Below are 20448 nucleotides of genomic sequence, written 5' to 3'. Positions count from 1 at the left end.
ACAAAGTCCCTTTTCAGGCCCCAACCATCACTAATGTGTCTGGGGTTCAACATAGGGACAGTGCAGCAGAGATCAAACTAAATGGTATTTTTTTATTATCACCATCTGAATGTTGTTGCATTTCACTCACTCTCATGCACACCATGACTATACGCACTTTTCCCTCAGGATTTTAGTGCCCTAGACTCAATTATAAACATTGCCCTGGATTTTGTGAGTACGTAAGCAGTATTCACTTCACCGGCATAGGATCCCTCGGCGTATAACTAAAGGTTAGCAACACAGTACATCTCATATGAGCATAATTCATTTTTCAAATAATAGTGCCATCTTTCTCCACATTTTCTAGAGTGAATGTGACATATTGTATTCATCACTCAGGTGCTGAAATCTTTCCCACAAACAATAATTTTGTGATGCCTAATACTACTGCATGTCTGCATGTGTGTTTCCACTCTGGAGCATGTATGCATGTGTGCTTCCACTCTGGAGCATGTATGCATGTGTGCTTCCACTCTGGAGCATGTATGCATGTGTGCTTCCACTCTGGGGCATGTATGCATGTGTGCTTCCACTCTGGAGCATGTATGTATGTGTGCTTCCACTCTGGGGCATGTATGCATGTGTGCTTCCACTCTGGAGCATGTATGCATGTGTGCTTCCACTCTGGGTCATGTATGCATGTGTGCTTCCACTCTGGGGCATGTATGCATGTGTGCTTCCACTCTGGGGCATGTATGCATGTGTGCTTCCACTCTGGAGCATGTATGCATGTGTGCTTCCACTCTGGAGCATGTATGCATGTGTGCTTCCACTCTGGGGCATGTATGCATGTGTGCTTCCACTCTGGGGCATGTATGCATGTGTGCTTCCACTCTGGAGCATGTATGCATGTGTGCTTCCACTCTGGGGCATGTATGCATGTGTTGTAGGTGTGCTCAGCTCTTCAGAGCAGGATCTTCAGGCAACACAGAGATATGAAGAAACGATCAAAACGAAAGGAGGGAAATGCCACTGGACTGACATTGATGAAGTAGACTAACAAGGGGACATTGAGGGCTGAGTCCAGCTGCTTCTTTCCCTGGCCACCTCTCTCTCTTCCCCCATCCCCTCCCTCCATCCCCTTTCCTCCATCCCTGACCCAGTTGATGTCAAAGCCCACTCCTTACAATGGCCCAGTGTGCAGCTGGAGAAAACACCACACTGTCTTTTTGGAGTGTGTCTGTACCCTCTTATCTTTTTTGACTTTCCCCCTTTACAGTCCTTGATCAGAATATAATCACACATTTACAAATGTACCATAGATTACAATAACACCTGATCTCAACTGGGCCCAGTCAAAAGGGTGCCCTGGCCAGAGTCTAAGATTATAATTTGTTTAGGTAGACTTAAAAACCACCCTGATATAATAGGATAAACTTAAATAATAATCACGATTTGGCCAAATCTGACTCATAATAAAGATGTTGATGGATTTTTGACAAAAAGACAACTCAGTTCCAAAACATATTTAATCAGCCCATTGATATTGAACAGTAATAAACTGTGTTCTATGATTGTATCAAAGGAAGCAAGGTGACAGTTATTCTCAGAGGGATGTGCATTCTCCCAGAATTAAAAAGTGTGCTCATCATATTCAAAAGAGCCTCTTACAATAATGCTTCAAAATGAGTTATGCTCCAAAATTGGTGTTTTGTGTAAATGGGACTTAACCCATGAAATTCAGCTTGTGTAATCCGCAATATGTCAAGCAAAATCCTTTTAAATTGGTTCAGGTAGTTTATACATACAATTTCAATATACTTAATCTTTCCGATAACCTTTTTGATCGTATAAACAAATATAAATTAAAAAGTGTCTACGTTTATTCTGTACAAACAAGCCAAGCCAATGGAATCATTTCACTTAGAGTTTGTGGCATCTTAAGCTATTATATTTTTATTACAAAGCCAAAGTTATATTTGCACAATGAATCGAGCAAAACAGAAAAAAGACACAGTTAACTGAAAAAGAACAGAGGTCATCAGACAGACGTCCATTAATCAGATTACAAGACTATGATGAAAGCCAATATTTAAAACAAAATGTCAAACAAATGTCTTAACAATTTACACTTTTACATTACACTTCAGTGTAAACCCACTCATACGCGCACACACACACACGCACACACACACACGCACACACACACAAACACACACACACACACACACACACAAACACACACACATACACACACAGGCACGCATGCATGCACCCACACATACACATATATAGGAGTGATATATTGTGCATATTCAAATTGAAATATTGTTGGATAAACATGATACTTTTACTACAAATTGCTATCAATATTGTAGTGTAGTAAAGGTTCAAATTATCACCATCACAGTAACATAGTATTTCTCTAAGCAGAGCATGTTACAGTAACAAGCCATTCTTTAGTCAGTAAGTAAAAAATACCCTTTTAAGTTGAGTGTAACATGAGGAATATGTATAAAATAGCTTAATAACACTGATTTTCTGCTTTTTACAAATGTCCGTTCTGTCAGTGATGAGTCCAGATGCCACTTGTTCCACATAGAATTATTGAAGATCAAAACAGATACAGTAAGAAAAAAGCTTCCTGTACAAATCCAGCTGTACAAACATTATGCTGAGGTCATACAAGAGAAAGTTCCAAAACATTTTAACCTCAAAAGACAACCATGGGAAATAAAAAGCACTTTTTTCATTTAAACCAGCTCACAAAGGCTTTTGAAAATGATTATTAGAAAATGACACTACTTACAGACCTCTCTGAGTGAGCGAAAGGTGCTAGTAGTATATTATGCACCCTTTGACCAGAAAAAGCATTGCATGGCTATTGCGGTATGAACATAAATTCAGACTTATCTTACCCACGCATCCCAACACAACTACTGCTTTGTATTCAGTCATAAACTACTGTACAGAACAGCACACCTCAACTCACCTCTACAATCTCTGTCCCTGGTGGCCTTTTAGTTTTATCATCCCAGACTATGCCCGGGTCACAGGCCGTTGGAGTTATACCCGAGTGGTGGAGTGGGAGTGAGGCAGGCAGGTGGAGTTATACCCGGGTGGTGGAGTGGGAGTGAGGCAGGCAGGTGGAGTTATACCCGGGTGGTGGAGTGGGAGTGAGGCAGGCCGGTGGAGTTATACCCGAGTGGTGGAGTAGGAGTGAGGCAGGCAGGTGGAGTTATACCCGGGTGGTGGAGTGGGAGTGAGGCAGGCAGGTGGAGTTATACCCGAGTGGTGGAGTGGGAGTGAGGCAGGCAGGTGGAGTTATACCCGAGTGGTGGAGTGGGAGTGAGGCAGGCCGGTGGAGTTATACCCGGGTGGTGGAGTGGGAGTGAGGCAGGCCGGTGGAGTTATACCCGGGTGGTGGAGTGGGAGTGAGGCAGGCAGGTGGAGTTATACCCGGGTGGTGGAGTGGGAGTGAGGCAGGCCGGTGGAGTTATACCCGGGTGGTGGAGTGGGAGTGAGGCAGGCCGGTGGAGTTATACCCGAGTGGTGGAGTGGGAGTGAGGCAGGCCGGTGGAGTTATACCCGGGTGGTGGAGTGGGAGTGAGGCAGGCCGGTGGAGTTATACCCGGGTGGTGGAGTGGGAGTGAGGCAGGCCGGTGGAGTTATACCCGGGTGGTGGAGTGGGAGTGAGGCAGGCCGGTGGAGTTATACCCGGCTGGGAAGGTGCTATAGGGATGCATGCTGGGTAGGCCCATCAGAGAGTTGGGGATCATGGTGATGTTGTTGGGCGTCATCAGGGGGATGTCGTCGGGTGAACGCCGCAGCGTCAGGGTGTAGTCCATGTTGGGCGAGAGGTGCAGGGGGTCGTGGAGGTCATGGAGGTCATGCAGGTCATGCAGGGTGTCACACTGGTTCATCTGACTGCTCTGGGTCATCTGATGGGACAGGCTGTCGTCGATGCTGGTGATGGTGTGGCTCACGTCGTTTCCGTTGCTCTGCCGCTGGGGGCTGGCCTGGCGGGGCCCGCCGTCACCATCCTGCCGGCTTCGCTTGTCCTTGCGGTAGTAGAGGGCAGCGAAGGCCAGCACGTTGAGGAAGAGCAGCGAGGCGCCGACCGCTATGGTGACACTCAGCTCAGTGGAGTAATCCCTGGGGTTGGCCACGATCAGAGGACCCGCCTCCTCCCCGTCCCCGTTACTGCTGTGGGCCGTGGAGACGGGCGGCCTCTTGGTGGCGCCGGTCCTCTTCCCGTTGGAGTTGGTGGTGTCCTGTGGAGGGACCTTGGTGGTGGTGGAGGTGTAGTGGAACATGTCGTGGAGGTTGTAGAGGTGGGGCACCAGGTGCTTCCAGAAGGCCACCTTGGTGGCGCGGTAGTGGTCCCGGACGCGGGGCTTCAGGCCGATGTGCAGGTACAGCTGGTCATGGGGGTTGTACTTGGACCAGGCCACCTCCTCAAAGCGGTTGGCCTTGGTGTGGATGAACTTGGTGTCCTGGGGAACAGGCTTGTTCGGATCACTGTGGACGCAACGAAGACAAGGGGTCAGACGCGTCACTGATATGGCGGGGGGTGTGGGGTCGTTATTCAGGTGCTTCATTACGTGGGGATGTCAACAGGCTGTTGTGTCCTGGCAGTAAGCTGGAGAGACTAGTTGATGTCATCACTGGTGATGTCTTACTATAACACAGACGAGGGGCCTCACATCATTAACCGGGCATAATTCATGATAATAATTGCATTAATAATCATTAACGGTAATTACTAACAAATTTACTCTCAAGGCCCTCAAATTGGTTAAGGGTGCCATTTCATTGGGCTTGTGATATTAGCATAATAATGATTGATTAGTATCATTAATTAGGTGTTTTCTCCACAACAGAATATGGGTATAACTGGTTTCTCAACTTTGACATGGTATTTTAAAGGGAGGTTGTTGCCATTCTTATGGTTTGGATTATTGGTTGAGTGAATCATTTCTTTGCAGGTGACAATAATACTGTTCACTTTGACATCGACTCACAGAGTTGATTCAGATGTGCTGGCTTTGGAATACACTGAATACATTGAATAAACTGAATGAATAGTGATCCCCAGGACATGTTTGAGAAACGCTGTGCTAAAAGACTCACATATAAAATATTTGCCCAATATTTTAGATTTTGCTGTTTGTGTGTAATAAACTGAAAGAGAAATCAAGTCTAATGTAATTTTGTTTTACTACCAGTATGGCTTGTTAAAAAGTTGAAATTGAGGTAATAGAAAGTGCACTTTCTACATTTACCATTCATTTATATTTGCAACTCATAATAACTTTTTAAAATCATGATTTTTATTATTTTTTGATTAAAATATCCTAAATTACTAAGAATGTGGGATAAATCTATGCAAATTGTCAAAAATCTATGCTAATCCTACAGCCAATTGTGCGCAACCATAGAACATGATTAGGAACATTCTTTCCTTCTATTATTTATCGCACGTTTCTGCAATAAAGCTACACCATGATAAGGTCTGATTTGGGCTCAACAGAACAGACTATGCCTGAGTCTAATCAGGTCTCAGAGTACTGTCCTCACCCACTCTTGGCGAAGTTGGTCCAATAGGTCATGACCACAGCGCTCAGCATGATGTCGTTCCTGGAGAAGTTGCATGGGAACAGGTCAGTAGCTCCCACCATTGGGATGCCAAAAACATAGGGCACCTCGTCTCCATGGGCCGAGTCAGACCACACAGGCTTCATCAGGCTTTGGCAGTGGTGGTAGAAGGCGTAGAAGTATGTGGGCGAGCCGTAGCGGGCATGCAGGTCAGCTGTCACCACCGAGGGCTCCACCCACTGGTGGTCAGTGAATAGTGCTACTAATGTCTTCCTCCTGGTCTCCGGGTTGTCCCTGTCAGCCCAGTCTGTGTACATGAACTTGATGGTCTCCCTCAGGGTGTCCTTCCCCTCTGGGTAGCCATACAGGCTGTCCACAAAGTCCGACACGGCAAAGTCAAAGTCGCTGCCGGACACGCCGTCCTCCAGATCCACCACATTCTCAACGAAGCGCAGCCCTTCCCCCTGGTTGACGCCAAGCATGATATCATAGTTGAGGAACTCGCCCTGCTCCATCAGGATCTCGGGGTCGTCGGGGATTACATCACCATCGATGACGGGGCCAAAGGCCACATGGTAGCGGGCAGGCTGGATGTCTTGCTCCACCAGCTCCTTGGCACTCTTCTTCTGGAGGCAGGACACCATGTCCAGGGTGTCCAGCACATTGCAGCCCACCCTCTCAGCCAGCATGCGGGTGTACTTGACAGGCTGGTAGTTGACGGCCCAGCTGGACAGGGCTGAGCCGCTCTGGATGATGGCTCTGTGGAACAGGCCTGTGGAGATCACAGCACAGACCGACACAAACACACACAGATCAGAGGAGTGTTGTCTGGTCAACAACCATCTGACACAGTACATTTCTAAGCCTGAATATTTGTAGCTTTCTAGGCACTCTGAAGAAGACCAGATTTTACCAGAGATTTTATATTAACTGTAATTTTGTCTTGATTAACATGCTTTTATATTTACTTAAAAAAAGAAATCATGATTAAGGCCCTACTTCATCACAACAACTTCAGAGACAGTTGATGTCGAGATATGGGATTTTCCAAAGTACATCCAATCACGTTCTGTTCTTATCCCCCAGCTTACTCAACCAGAGATTTTACACCACAATCCCTATGTACATATTCTGCAGCCTTCCACCTCATTGAAGTCGCTAAAACAAGACAAGGCAAGATAACCATATTTGATTACTAACTCCCTAAAAAAAATGCATTCAGGCTTGTTTAAATTGCTGTCTAAAGTTAACTTTCAAGTCCTTAAATAATACAAATTGAGAGGATGGAAGTCTGAAACTCATATATATTCAAATGACAGTGTAAGAATCCCAATTAATAATAATGATTGGTAAGCAGGGCATATGTATGGTTCACAACATTGGACATGTTAAAAAGGGATTTGAATTAATTAAAAGTATCCGACACAAAGGCATCATATTTGCATACAAATTTGAGGCACTCATCTGTGAGAGCGCAGCTTTGGGGAAAGATTAAAAATCAGTGAATACATAGAGTAGCCTTGTTGAAAACATCACTGCTAAATGAACCTTTAGATTACATTTGGAGAAACACTATTATTAATTCATCCTAATTTTGTTTGGGGAATTGGTCTAGTGATCTTGATGTTGACTATCCATCATGCAGTGAGCCCCCACCACCTCTCCCTCAGTTTCTTTCAATACATCTGAGACCAGCAGCCCTCTCCATTCCCAACTCTCCCTCCGCTCACACTCACAGCATATGATCAGAATGGAAGTCAATGGACCATCAGCCAAAAAGATACAATTATACTATACTGAATGCCTGCTCAGAAATCAACACCAAATCAGGGAGTGTACTAGCAGACTACACTTGTCACGGTCGTGGGGTGGAAAGGACAGAGGCGCAGACTGAAGGTCACAAGGGTAATCCATGTTTTAATGAAAAGGAAAGAAGGACTCCAACAAAACAAAAAGGCAGCAACCAGTGACGTGGGTATTCCTTACACAGGACAAACAAAACCAAAATGAACCACGCCTTGGGGCCTACAAACTAAACTTAAATAGGGTCCCCAATTGGAGGCAATGACTAACACCTGCCTCCAATTGGGGAAACCAAAAAAAGGAGTAGAGGTGGCTAAAGGCCACCTCCTGTCCTGTCCTGGCTATGCCCCGAGCCCAGCGCAGAGATGGCTAGGGGCACAGCCAGGACGTGACAACACTACTGTCCCCCGGCCTGTATGCAGTGACTTGAGGGGGGTCTGTGGAATGCTCAGTGTGCTCTGCTCTCAAACGTGGATGGCCATGGATCTTGGCAAATACCCAGCACACCAATTAGCTGCAGATGCTGCTATGCCTGTTAGGTTTTATGGGAATGAGGTAAATACCCTTCTGATTTGAAATCTTATAGGGGGTTTTGGCTACACATTCAATAGGTTTTCAATAGGATTTACATCTGAACTCAGTGTTGGCCACTTCCGAACAGGCCACCGCTTTGTGTTGAACCATTCCTGGGTTCTTTATGATGTGTGTTTGTGGTCATTGTCCCAGCTTTCTGACACATTGCACTCCAAAATGCCTTGGTATTCTCCTGATTTCATGAAACCAAGCAACATTCAAGGCACTCAGTGCCAGAGGCAGCAAAGTAACCCCAATACATCACTGAGACTCCTCCATGTTTGACCAAAGGCAAAGTGTTTGTTTAGTTTTTTTCTTTATTTTGTATACTGTAAACATAAAGATTTACCAGAAAACACACAGTAGTTGATGTGTTTTGGCAAATTGCAGTCAAGCTTTCTTACCTCTTTCTGCACTCTCTCTCTCTCCTACCTCACAATCCCATGTCGCTGAGTTGGCAACAGATTGTGTTGATGAAACTACCATACCTTGTGTCTGTAGATCAGCTTGAATCTGTGTAGCAGTGGATCGAGGTGTTATCTCCACCATTCAAACAATCCTTTTTGTGATCTTCCATCAAGTGTTTCCTTGCAGCCACAACCAGAGAGGTTGATTATAGTGGCATGCGCCTTAAACGCCTTGATAAAATGAGGGACCTCAATGTCCCAGGAGACTAGTAGCCTTGAGATTGTCCACTAAGGTGTTGTATCTGACATTCTCAGACCTGTTGTCTTTCTTTTCTCCATGCTCATTATGGTACACACAGTGACACTAAATAGGAGCCTTTTTCTATATTCAAACCAGTTGCGCTTCAGTCCCAGTATTCAGTGTGACTGTACTGCATTATGCAATGTATTATTCATATACACTGGTGAGCCAAAAGATTATGACCACCTGCCTAATATGCAGTTGGCCCTCCATGTGCCACCAAAACAGCACTGACTTGCCCAGGCATGGTGGTATCTGGCACCAAGACATTAGCAGCAGATCCTTTAAGTCCTGTAAGTTGCGAGTTCGAGCAGCCATGGATCAGACTTGTTGGTCCAGCTCATCCCACAGATGCTCAATTGGATTGACATCTGGGGAATTTGGAGGCCAGGTCAACACCTCGAACTTTTCATCACGATCCCCAAACCATTCCTGAACACTGTGTAAAGTATGGCAGGGTGCATTATCCTGCTGAAAGAGGCCACTGCCATCAGTGAATAACATGGCCATGAAGGGGTTTGCTACAATGTTTAGCTAGGAAGCACGTGTCAAATTGACCCCACATAAATGCCTGAACACAGGGTTTCCTAGTAGAACATTACTCAGAGCATCACACTCTCTCCACCAGCTTGTTGTCTTCCCACAGCGCACCCCGGTGCCATCACACGGTAAACGGCGCACATGTACACGGCTTTCCACATGAGAGAAAACAGGGCACATCAAACCAGACAATCTTCTTCCGCCACTCCAAGGTCCAGTTCAGATTCTCGCGGTGGTGCCCATTGTAGGTGCATTCGTCAGTGGGCAGGAGTCGTCAATGGGCACTCTGACCGGTCTACAGCTACGCAGCCCCATATGCAGCAGGTTGTGACACATTTCTCCCATAACCATCCTTAACATGTTCTGTGACATGGGCCACCACAGATCTTGGACCAGACGGTACACCCTTCGCTGCACTCGTGCATCAGTGAGCCTTGGGCATCCAACACTCTGTCGCCAGTCTGGGGTTTGTCACTTCTCGAACCACTGTTAGTAAATACCACTGCTGACCGGGAGCACCCCGCATTCCTTTCCGTTTCAGAGATGCTCTGACCCAGTCGTCTGGCCATAATACTCTGGCCCTTGTTAAATTCGCTCAGGTCTTTACTCCTGCCCATTTCTCCTTCATCCATTACGTTGACCAAGAGAACTGATTGTTTGCTTACCATCTAGATTAGATTGGATTCAACTTTATTGTCATTGAACACGTACAAGTACAGTACAACAAAATGCAGTAATCTAATCTACCTAGACCTTGACATGTGCCCTTGTTAGGAGACTATCAACATTATTGGCTTTACCTGTGAGTGGTCGTAATGCTTTGGCTCATCCGTGTACATGTACATATACACTGCTCAAAAATAATGTAGGGAACACGTAATCATCACAGTATAACACCAAGTCAATTAAACTACAGGGATATCAGATGGTCCGGTTAGGAAGCATAAGTGACTGTAAATCAATGTCACCTGTTTTGGAGCGAATGAAAGGAACAGCAGGTGAACGGGAGAGGCAACAGCTAAAAAGGGAATGGTTTTACAGGTGGTGGCCACAGAAAATAGCTCTCTCCTTATCCTTCCTGACTGATTCTTCTCTAGTTTTGCGTTTTGCTAGTGTCCTTGTCACTACTGGTAGCATGAAGCGGTACCTGCAGCCCATTCAGGTTGCACAGGTAGTCCATCTCCTCCAGGATGGCACATCCATACGTGCCATCACAAGAAGGTTTTCTGTGTCTCCTAGTACAGTCTCAAGAGCATGAAGGAGATACCAGGAGGCCATTACACAAGGAGAGCTAGACAGGGCCGTAAAAGGGCATCAACCCAGCAGCAGGACCGGTATCTGCTCCTTTGAGCGAGGAGGAACAGGAGGAGCACAGCCAGAGCCCTACAAAATGACCTCCACTGGGCTACTGGTGTGCATGTTTCCGACCAAACTGTCAGAAACAGACCCCATGAGGGTGGCGTGGGACCTTTGCTCACAGCCCAACACAAGCCACAATTGGCATTCGCCAGAGAACAGCAGAATTGGCAGGTCTGACATTGCACATGTGACAGACGTGGAGACGCTGTGGTGAACGTTAAGCTGCCTGCAACATCATCCAGCCTGACTGGTTTGGCAGTGGGTCAGTGATGGTCTGGGGAGGCATATACTTGGAGGGTCACACAGACCTCCACATGTTAGCCAACGGTACCCAGACTGCTGTTAGGTACCAGGATAAAATCCTCAGACCCATCGTCAGAACGTACGCTGGTGCAGTGGGCCCTGGGTTCCTCCTGGTGCAAGACAATGCCCTCAATCGGTTGGTGATTTTGGTTTCCATTGATCGTTCTTACCTAATTTTGTTCACAACAAATTACACAATGTACAGTAAAGATTTTGATCTTTAATATATTTTGTTCATCGAGACGTGTGATCCCGTGGGCTCACCACCCACAGGAGGGACCATAAGGGGTCGGTGCGAAGAGGATCGGGCGGCAGTCGAAGGCAGGGGCCTAGGCAACCCGATCCCTGGACATGGAAACTAGCTCTAGGGACGTGGAACGTCACCTCGCTGGCGGGGAAGGAGCCTGAGATAGTGCGTGAGGTTGAGAGGTTCCGACTGGAGGTAGTCGGAATCACCTCTACGCACGGCTTGGGCTCTGGAACCACACTCCTTGAGAGAGGATGGACTCTTCACCACTCTGGAGTTGCCCATGGTGAGAGGCGGCGGGCTGGTGTGGGTTTGCTTATAGCTCCCCAGCTCTGCCGCCATGTGTTGGAGTTTACCCCGGTGAACGAGAGGGTCGTTTCCCTGCGCCTTCGGGTCGGGGATAGGTCTCTCACTGTTGTTTGTGCCTATGGGCCGAACGGCAGTGCAGAGTACCCGACCTTCTTGGAGTCTCTGGGAGGGGTGCTGGAAAGTGCTCCAACTGGGGACTCTATCGTTCTACTGGGGGACTTCAACGCCCACGTGGGCAACGACAGTGACACCTGGAGGGGCGTGATTGGGAGGAACGGCCCCCCTGATCTGAACCCGAGTGGTGTTCAGTTATTGGACTTCTGTGCTAGTCACAGTTTGTCCATAACGAACACCATGTTCAAGCATAAGGGTGTCCATCAGTGCACGTGGCACCAGGACACCCTAGGCCGCAGGTCGATGATCGACTTTGTTGTCGTTTCATCTGACCTGCGGCCGTATGTCTTGGACACTCGGGTGAAGAGAGGGGCGGAGCTGTCAACTGATCACCACCTGGTGGTGAGCTGGATCCGATGGCGGGGGAGGAAGCTGGACAGACTCGGCTGGCCCAAGCGTACTGTAAGGGTCTGCTGGGAACGTCTGGCCGAGTCTCCTGTCAGAGAGATCTTTAACTCCCACCTCCGACAGAGCTTCGACTGGATCCCGAGGGAGGCTGGAGATATTGAGTCCGAGTGGACCATGTTCTCCACCGCCATTGTCGAAGCGGCCGTTCGGAGCTGTGGACATAAGGTCTCCGGTGCCTGTCGAGGCGGCAATCCCCGAACCCGGTGGTGGACACCGGAAGTAAGGGATGCCGTCAAGCTGAAGAAGGAGTCCTATCAGGCCTGGTTGGCTTGTGGGACTCCTGAGGCAGCTGACGGGTACCGACAGGCCAAGCGGACTGCAGCCCGGGTGGTTGTGGAGGCAAAAACTCGGGCCTGGGAGGAGTTCGGTGAGGCCATGGAGAAGGACTATCGGCTGGCCTCGAAGAGATTCTGGCAAACCGTCCGGCGCCTCAGGAGAGGGAAACAGTGCCCTACCAACGCTGTTTACAGTAGAGGTGGCCAGCTGTTGACCTCAACTGGGGATGTCGTCGGGCGGTGGAAGGAGTACTTCGAGGATCTCCTCAATCCCGCCGTCACATCTTCCATTGAGGAAGCAGAGGATGAGGGCTCAGAGGTGGACTCGTCCATCACCCGGGCTGAAGTCACTGAGGTGGTCAAGAAACTCCTCGGTGGCAAGGCACCGGGGGTGGATGAGATCCGCCCTGAGTACCTCAAGTCTCTGGATGTTGTGGGGCTGTCTTGGTTGACACGCCTGTGCAACATCGCGTGGCGGTCGGGGACAGTGCCTTTGGGATGGCAGACCGGGGTGGTGGTCCCTCTTTTTAAGAAGGGGGACCGGAGGGTGTGTTCCAACTACAGGGGGATCACACTTCTCAGCCTCCCCGGGAAAGTCTATGCCAGGGTTCTGGAGAGGAGAATACGGCCGATAGTAGAACCTCGGATTCAGGAGGAACAGTCTGGTTTTCGTCCGGGCCGTGGAACACTGGACCAGCTCTATACCCTCTACGGGGTGTTGGAGGGTTCATGGGAGTTTGCCCAACCAATCCACATGTGTTTTGTGGATTTGGAGAAGGCATTCGACTGTGTCCCTCGCGGCATCCTGTGGAGAGTGCTTCGGGAATATGGGGTCCTGGGTCCTTTGCTAAGGGCTGTCAGGTCCCTGTACGACCGAAGCAGGAGCTTGGTCCGCATTGCCGGCAGTAAGTCAGACTTGTTCCCAGTGCATGTTGGACTCCGGCAGGGCTGCCCTTTGTCACCGGTTCTGTTCATAATTTTTATGGACAGAATTTCTAGGCGCAGCCAGGGGCCGGAGGGTGTCAGGTTTGGGGACCACACGATTTCGTCTCTGCTCTTTGCGGATGATGTTGTCGTGTTGGCCTCTTCAAACCAGGACCTTCAGCATGCGCTGGGACGGTTTGCAGCCGAGTGTGAAGCGGTGGGGATGAGAATCAGTACCTCCAAATCTGAGGCCATGGTCCTCAGTCGGAAAAGGGTGGCTTGCTCACTTCAGGTTGGTGGAGAGTGCCTGCCTCAAGTGGAGGAGTTTAAGTATCTAGGGGTCTTGTTCACGAGTGAGGGAAGGATGGAACGGGAGATTGACAGACGGATCGGTGCAGCTTCTGCAGTAATGCGGTCGATGTATCGGTCTGTCGTGGTGAAGAAAGAGCTGAGCCGCAAGGCGAAGCTCTCGATTTACCGGTCAATCTACGTTCCTACTCTCACCTATGGTCATGAGCTTTGGGTCATGACCGAAAGGACAAGATCCCGGATACAGGCGGCCGAAATGAGCTTTCTCCGCAGGGTGGCTGGGCGTTCCCTTAGAGATAGGGTGAGAAGCTCGGTCACCCGGGAGGAGCTCGGAGTAGAGCCGCTGCTCCTCCACATCGAGAGGGGTCAGCTGAGGTGGCTTGGGCATCTGTTTCGGATGCCTCCGGAACGCCTTCCAGGGAAGGTGTTCCGGTCCCGTCCCACCGGGAGGAGACCCCGGGGAAGACCTAGGACATGTCTCCCGGCTGGCCTGGGAACGCCTCGGTGTCCCCCCGGAAGAGCTGCAGGAAGTGTCTGGGGAGAGGGAAGTCTGGGCATCCCTGCCCCCGCGACCCGGCCCCGGATGAAGCGGAAGAAGATGATGATGATGATGATGATGAGACGTGTGATTTAAGTGTTCCTTAAATATTTTGAGCAGCATATATATATATATATATATATATATATATATATATATATATATATATATATATATATATATATACATATATATATAGTGGGGAGAACAAGTATTTGATACACTGCCGATTTTCCTACTTACAAAGCATGTAGAGGTCTGTCATTTTTATCATAGGTACACTTCAACTGTGAGAGACGGAATCTAAAACAAAAATCCAGAAAATCACATTGTATGATTTTTAAGTTATTAATTAGCATTTTATTGCATGACATAAGTATTTGATACATCAGAAAAGCAGAACTTAATATTTGGTACAGAAATATTTTTTTTGCAATTACAGAGATCATACGTTTCTTGTAATTCTTGACCAGGTTTGCACACACTGCAGCAGGGATTTTGTACCACTCCTCCATACAGACCTTCTCCAGATCCTTCAGGTTTCGGGGCTGTCGCTGGGCAATACAGACTTTCAGCTCCCTCCAAAGATTTTCTATTGGGTTCAGGTCTAGAGACTGGCTAGGCCACTCGAGGACCTTGAGATGCTTCTTACGGAGCCACTCCTTAGTTGCCTTGGCTGTGTGTTTCGGGTTGTTGTCATGCTGGAAGACCCAGCCACGACCCATCTTCAATGCTCTTACTGAGGGAAGGAGGTTGTTGGCCAAGATCTGGCGATACATGGCCCCATCCATCCTCCCCTCAATACGGTGCAGTCGTCCTGTCCCTTTTGTAGAAAAGCATCCCCAAAGAATGATGTCTCCACCTCCATGCTTCACGGTTGGGATGGTATTCTTGGGGTTGTACTCATCCTTCTTCTTCCTCCAAACATGGCAAGTGGAGTTTAGACCAAAAAGCTCTATTTTTGTCTCATCAGACCACATGACCTTCTCCCATTCCTCCTCTGGATAATTCAGATGGTCATTGGCAAACTTCAGACGGGCCTGGACATGCGCTGGCTTGAGCAGGGGGACCTTGCATGCGCTTCAGGATTTTAATCCATGACGGCGTAGTGTGTTACTAATGGTTTTCTTTGAGACTGTGGTCCCAGCTCTCTTCAGGTCATTGACCAGGTCCTGCCGTGTAATTCTGGGCTGATCCCTCACCTTCCTCATGATCATTGATGCCCCACAAGGTGAGATCTTGCATGCAGTCCCAGACCGAGGGAGATTGACCGTCTTCTTTAACTTCTTCCATTTTCTAATAATTGCGCCAACAGTTGTTGCCTTCTCACCAAGCTGTTTGCCTATTGTCCTGTAGCCCATCCCAGCCTTGTGCAGGTCTACAATTTTATCCCTGATGTCCTTACACATCTCTCTGGTCTTGGCCATTGTGGAGAAGTTGGAGTCTGTTTGATTGATTGTGTGGACAGGTGTCTTTTATACAGGTAACGAGTTCAAACAGGTGCAGTTTATACAGGTAATGAGTGGAGAACAGGAGGGCTTCTTAAAGATAAACTAACAGGTCTGTGAGAGCCAGAATTCTTACTGGTTGGTAGGTGATCAAATACTTATTTAAAAATCATACAATGTTATTTTCTGGATTTTTGTTTTATATTCCGTCTCTCACAGTTGAAGTGCACCGATGATAAAAATTACAGACCTCTACATGCTTTGTAAGTAGGAAAACCTGCAAAATCGGCAGTGTATCAAATACCTGTTCTCCCCACTGTGTGTGTATATATATATACCATCATGGTCTTGATAAATGCTTAAGAAAGGCAGGATATGAAGTCTTTGAGTGAGTGGTTGGTCTGCCTACCAGAGTATGATGCTGGCTCACACAATCTCAGGGAGATGGGCATGAGCTGGTTGTGGTGCTGGTAGAACTGTGGCCTGATGTAATAAAGGGCTAATTGATTAGAGGAGAGGAGGTGTATGTATGTGTGTGTGTGTGTGTGTGTGTCTGTATGTGTGTGTGTGTGTGTGTGTGATGTAAAGGCACAGATGCCAGTGTCTTTGTTTGAGTGGGCTTTCCTTAATTCATTCACAACCCTCCTTCAATCTACACTGGTGAGGGGTGGAAAAGATACAAGGAAATGTCTCTGGAATGCCTGGGGTAAATGAGTGTTTATAAAACAGAGTGAGGTTTTAAGACTAGTGTCTTGATTAATAGATACTACTGTGTCCTGTGGGTGCACGTCTTGATGTAGACACGTATAAATAGAAAGTTAAAAGGATAGATGGTTACACTCTGTCAATACACTACCTTAAATTTATAGGCATTTCTGCCACAGGGTTCACACTTTGGGAGGCAAGGCTTTTAGACTGATTAGACTGACTAGAGGAGAACAATAGCGATCACTTAACTATACCACGACCCACTGCTGTAGGCACACATCCAAACCATTGACTTCATCTGAACTGATTTGTTGTTGGATTTGATATCAATAAGAAAGATTGATAAATCTTAAATTCATCCAGATTTAGTTGAACAGTACAGCATACTGTAAAGCAGAATTAAAACACTTGTTTTATAAATAGAGCATTAAATATGCATTGCAGTGACTCTCTTGTGAATAACAACATCCTTTTTATTATCCTGTTGTGGGCTGGATGTATAATATGTGGTAATATTATAATATGGGCATAATATGAGTAACATGTCTATCGAAGTTTAAAAAACAAGTGGTTTTATGACACGAGGCACAAATCTGCTCATACATGACACAGTCCGTCTATCAAAATATTTGTCCATAAAAATCAGCACATACATAAAATAGAAGGGATGTAAAAATATTCCTTAAAATATATGAATATTTGCCCATAAAAATCATTATTTTCTATCATTTTCAGATCTTTATTAATAATGTATGTTTGAAAGGTTTTCAACAAACTGCATTTTTGTGCTGATTGTGTCCAGTAGAGTTGACTGTTAAATAACACAATGAAAAGTCTGGTAAACATTGATACACTAAACATGAATGTAGCACCTACAGTGGCTCTCTAAACTATTCACATCCTATAGTTTTCTGCATTTCTATTATGTAAAAACATCAAACAGCAAACAGTTTTAATCAGGAGTCACCCAATTTGCTATGATACACCAGACTGAGCGGCAGCGCAACCATTTGTCTTTAGAAGTCACATAATTAAGAGAATTGAGTCCACCTCAAAGTCAAAGTATTTTTATTGTCAAATGCACAAAATAAAATAGTTTTGTTCTGGGCAATGAAATTCTTATAACATGGCACGCGACATCAATGCAGTAAGCACTAAGCAAAATATAAAGCAAAAAAATGTAAAAAGAAAAAAGATATACATAACAATGTAAGCTAGCAGCAATTTCAAAGAGTGTAGAAAAGGCATATATGGACAATATGAAAGAAATATAAAATATTATAAAAGTGTAATAGTGCCTATGAAGGGTACATTCAAATATGCTAATGTCCACTGAATGTGCATAGAAAATCATCAGAGCATTTGAAGTGATCATGTGATCAATATGATCACTGGTCAGTGTTGCGGGTTGAGGAGCCTTATGGCTTGAGGGAAAAAACTGTTTGTGAGTCTGGAAGTGTGTGTCCTGATGCTCCGGTATCGCCTAGTATCGCCACAGTGTGAACAGACCATAGTCTGGGTGGCTGTAGTCTTTGATGATGTTTTTTTGCTTTCCTAAGGCATCGTGTGAGGTAGATGTCTTGCATGGAGGGGAGATGGCAGCCGATGATGTGCTCCACAGACTTCACCACCCTCTGAAAAGGACTTGCGATCAGCAGCGGAGCAGCTGCTGTACCAGGCAGTAATGCAGCCTGAGAGGATGTTCTCAATGGTGCTCCTGTAAAAGTTGGTGAGATTTTTTGCAGACATGCCAAACTTCTTGAGTCTCGTCAGGAAGTCTAGGTGTTTTTGGGCCATTTTTACTGTTGAGTCTGCTTGCCTGGATCAAGTGAGGTCATGTTTGACTTGAAGTTGGAGACTACTTCAGCTCCATCGATGTGTATGGGGGCATGACCCCCCTCTGCTGCTTCCTGAAGTCCACAATCATCTCCTTAGTCTTACAGACATTGAGAGAGAGGTTGTTGTCCTGGTACCATGTAGCCAGGTCCCCAAACTCCTCTCTGTAAGCGGCCTCATCGTTGTTGGAGATTAAACCCAGGATGGTCGTGTTGTCCACAAACTTAAGGATGATGTTGGAGCTGCGTGTGGCCACAATCATGTGTGAACAGAGAGTAAAGGAAGGGGACTGAGAATGCAGCCCTGGGGGGCTCCAATGCTCAGGGTCAGTGCAGAGGAGGTGAGATTGCCAATTCTCACCATCTGGGGTCTACTTGTCAGGACGTCCAGGATCCAATTGCAAAGGGAGAAGTTATGTCCCAGGGTCTGAGCTTAGAAACAAGCTTAGTGAGAACAATAGTGTTGAATGCTAAACTGTAATCCATGAACAGCATCCTCACATGTGTTGCCTTTTTCCAGGTGGGAGATGGCGGAGTGTGTCGCCAGGGCAATGACATTGTACGTAGATATATTGGGGCGGTATGCAAATTTAAAGAGGTCTAAGGTGTCAGGACGGATGGAGCAGATGTGGGTTCTGACCAGCCGCTCGAATAACTGATGATGGAGGTCAGTGTTACAGGGCGGTAGTCATTCAGACAGGTGATGGAAGGTTTCTTTGGTAAAGGGACAATGGTGGTCTGTTTGAAGCAGGTGGGGACTGCTGACCGAATCAGGAAGAGGTTGAATATAGAGGTGAAAATCTCCTCTAGTTGTTCGGTGCACCCCCTGAGGACTCGGCCTGGAATGCCATCTGGCCCTGGTGACTTCTGTGGGTTTCACTGTTTGAAATGCTCTCCTCACGTTGGCTGTGGGTTGGGACGGAGTGCTGACGTTCGGGTCCTCAGCAAGCTTTCCAGAAGGAATGAGGAATGATGTTGGTCGCCTCAAACTACTCACAGAAGGTGTTGAGCTTGTCAGGGAGGGAGGTGGCAGGCTGGCCATTATTGCTGTTTTCCTTTCCTAGTCTGTGATGTGTCGCAGTCCACACCACATGTGTCTGGGGTCAAAGCTGTGGTAGTTAGACTCCAACTTATCCCTGAAGTCTCTGTTTTCATCTCTGATAGCTTTCCGTAGGTCATATCTAGACCTCCTCAACGCCTCCAGGTCCCGGAACTATAGGCAGAAGACCATGCTCTGAGCATAGCATGGACATTACCATTTACCTAGGGTTTTTGGTTGGGGAAGGTCCAAAGATTTACCCTTGGGACATCATCAACGATGCACTTGGAGATATATACTGAGACAGAGTCAGTGTATCATCAATGTCCCCATCGGCTGCAACACAGAACATCTGCCAATCTGTTGTTTCCTAGCAGTCCTGTAGGTAATGGATTCCTCATTCCAGCGTTGAACTGCCCGACAAAATGGTCTATGCTGTTTTAGTTGTTGTCTGTAGGTTGGGAGGAGAAGAATGGAGATGTGATCCGCCTTACCACATGCAGGGCAGAGGAGGAGTTTGTAGCTGTTCCGTATGTGAATAACAATGGTCAAGAGTCAGTTGACCACAGGTAGGAAAGTTAATGTGCTGGTGGTATTTCGGCAAAAATGTCCTCATATATGTCCTATTGAAGTCAGCAACAACAATAAAAGCTGCCTCAGGGTGAACATCCTCTAGTCCATTAATTAGTCTGAATACAGTAGGTCCTCCAGCCGCGCATTCCATCCGCTTGTGGGGGTAAGTAGACTGCTGTGATTATAGTGGAGCTGAATTCGAGCATGTAGTTCGTCCATTTGATTGTCCAAGGGTTGAACATTTGCTTGTAAAATGCTCAGTAATGACGGATCGAAGTATCTCGTCCGAGATCTACATAGGATACCAGCACGGTTACCTCTCTTCTTTCTCGGTCGGCGTATTGGTAAACAAATCATTGGCAGGACAAAGGAATCACAGCAAGTGCTACGAGAAAAAGTCCAGATTCAGTGATGAACCGACTTCCAAAAGTGCTAGCCGATCATAATGTTTGAGCAATAGTGCAGCATGAACAAAAATAAAAACAAAATATACAGTAATAAGCAAAAACTACTTGGTTAATGTGGAGTCTTTGTCAGTGCAACCTTTCTCTACGGCGCACAGGAAGTGTATATGCAATCAAGGTGTTTCACGTGATTTCAGGTTACATACAACTGTCTCTGGGAGCTCCCAAATTTGGTTAATACAATTCCTAACAAAAACGACATCAAGAAGACGAAAGAACATTCAAATCAAATTTGGATTTCTTCAAAAGCACCATTCGGGGTAAGATATAAAAACCCTCCCAAGGCATTGCATATCCCCTCGAGCAGAGTAACGTCCCTAATTAGTCTGTC

The 20448-nt window shown here is 46.8% G+C and overlaps 1 protein-coding gene across 8 annotated transcripts in view; it reads right to left on the bottom strand.

Moving 5' to 3' along the window:
• Positions 1 to 1497: 1497 nt before the first annotated feature.
• The window catches only part of nlgn3b (neuroligin 3b), a 32781-nt gene continuing 13830 nt past the window's right edge, over positions 1498 to 20448 (bottom strand). For 7 of the 8 annotated variants that reach the window (XM_029121288.2, XM_029121294.2, XM_029121291.2 and 4 more), the window contains 2 exons: positions 5563 to 6352; positions 1498 to 4503 (listed from right to left, as the gene is read on the bottom strand). In XM_029121288.2, coding sequence (XP_028977121.1) covers positions 3651 to 4503; positions 5563 to 6352 — 1643 coding nt within the window. In that variant the 3' untranslated portion in view covers positions 1498 to 3650. The remainder of the gene's footprint in view (positions 4504 to 5562; positions 6353 to 20448) is intronic. The other variant, XM_029121293.2, reaches the window with a different exon arrangement.

This window comes from Esox lucius, chromosome 7, assembly GCF_011004845.1.
Source record: "Esox lucius isolate fEsoLuc1 chromosome 7, fEsoLuc1.pri, whole genome shotgun sequence".
Lineage (NCBI taxonomy): Eukaryota > Metazoa > Chordata > Actinopteri > Esociformes > Esocidae > Esox > Esox lucius.
Note: the sequence above shows the minus strand (reverse complement) of the source record. Positions and strands in the feature narration are given on the sequence as shown.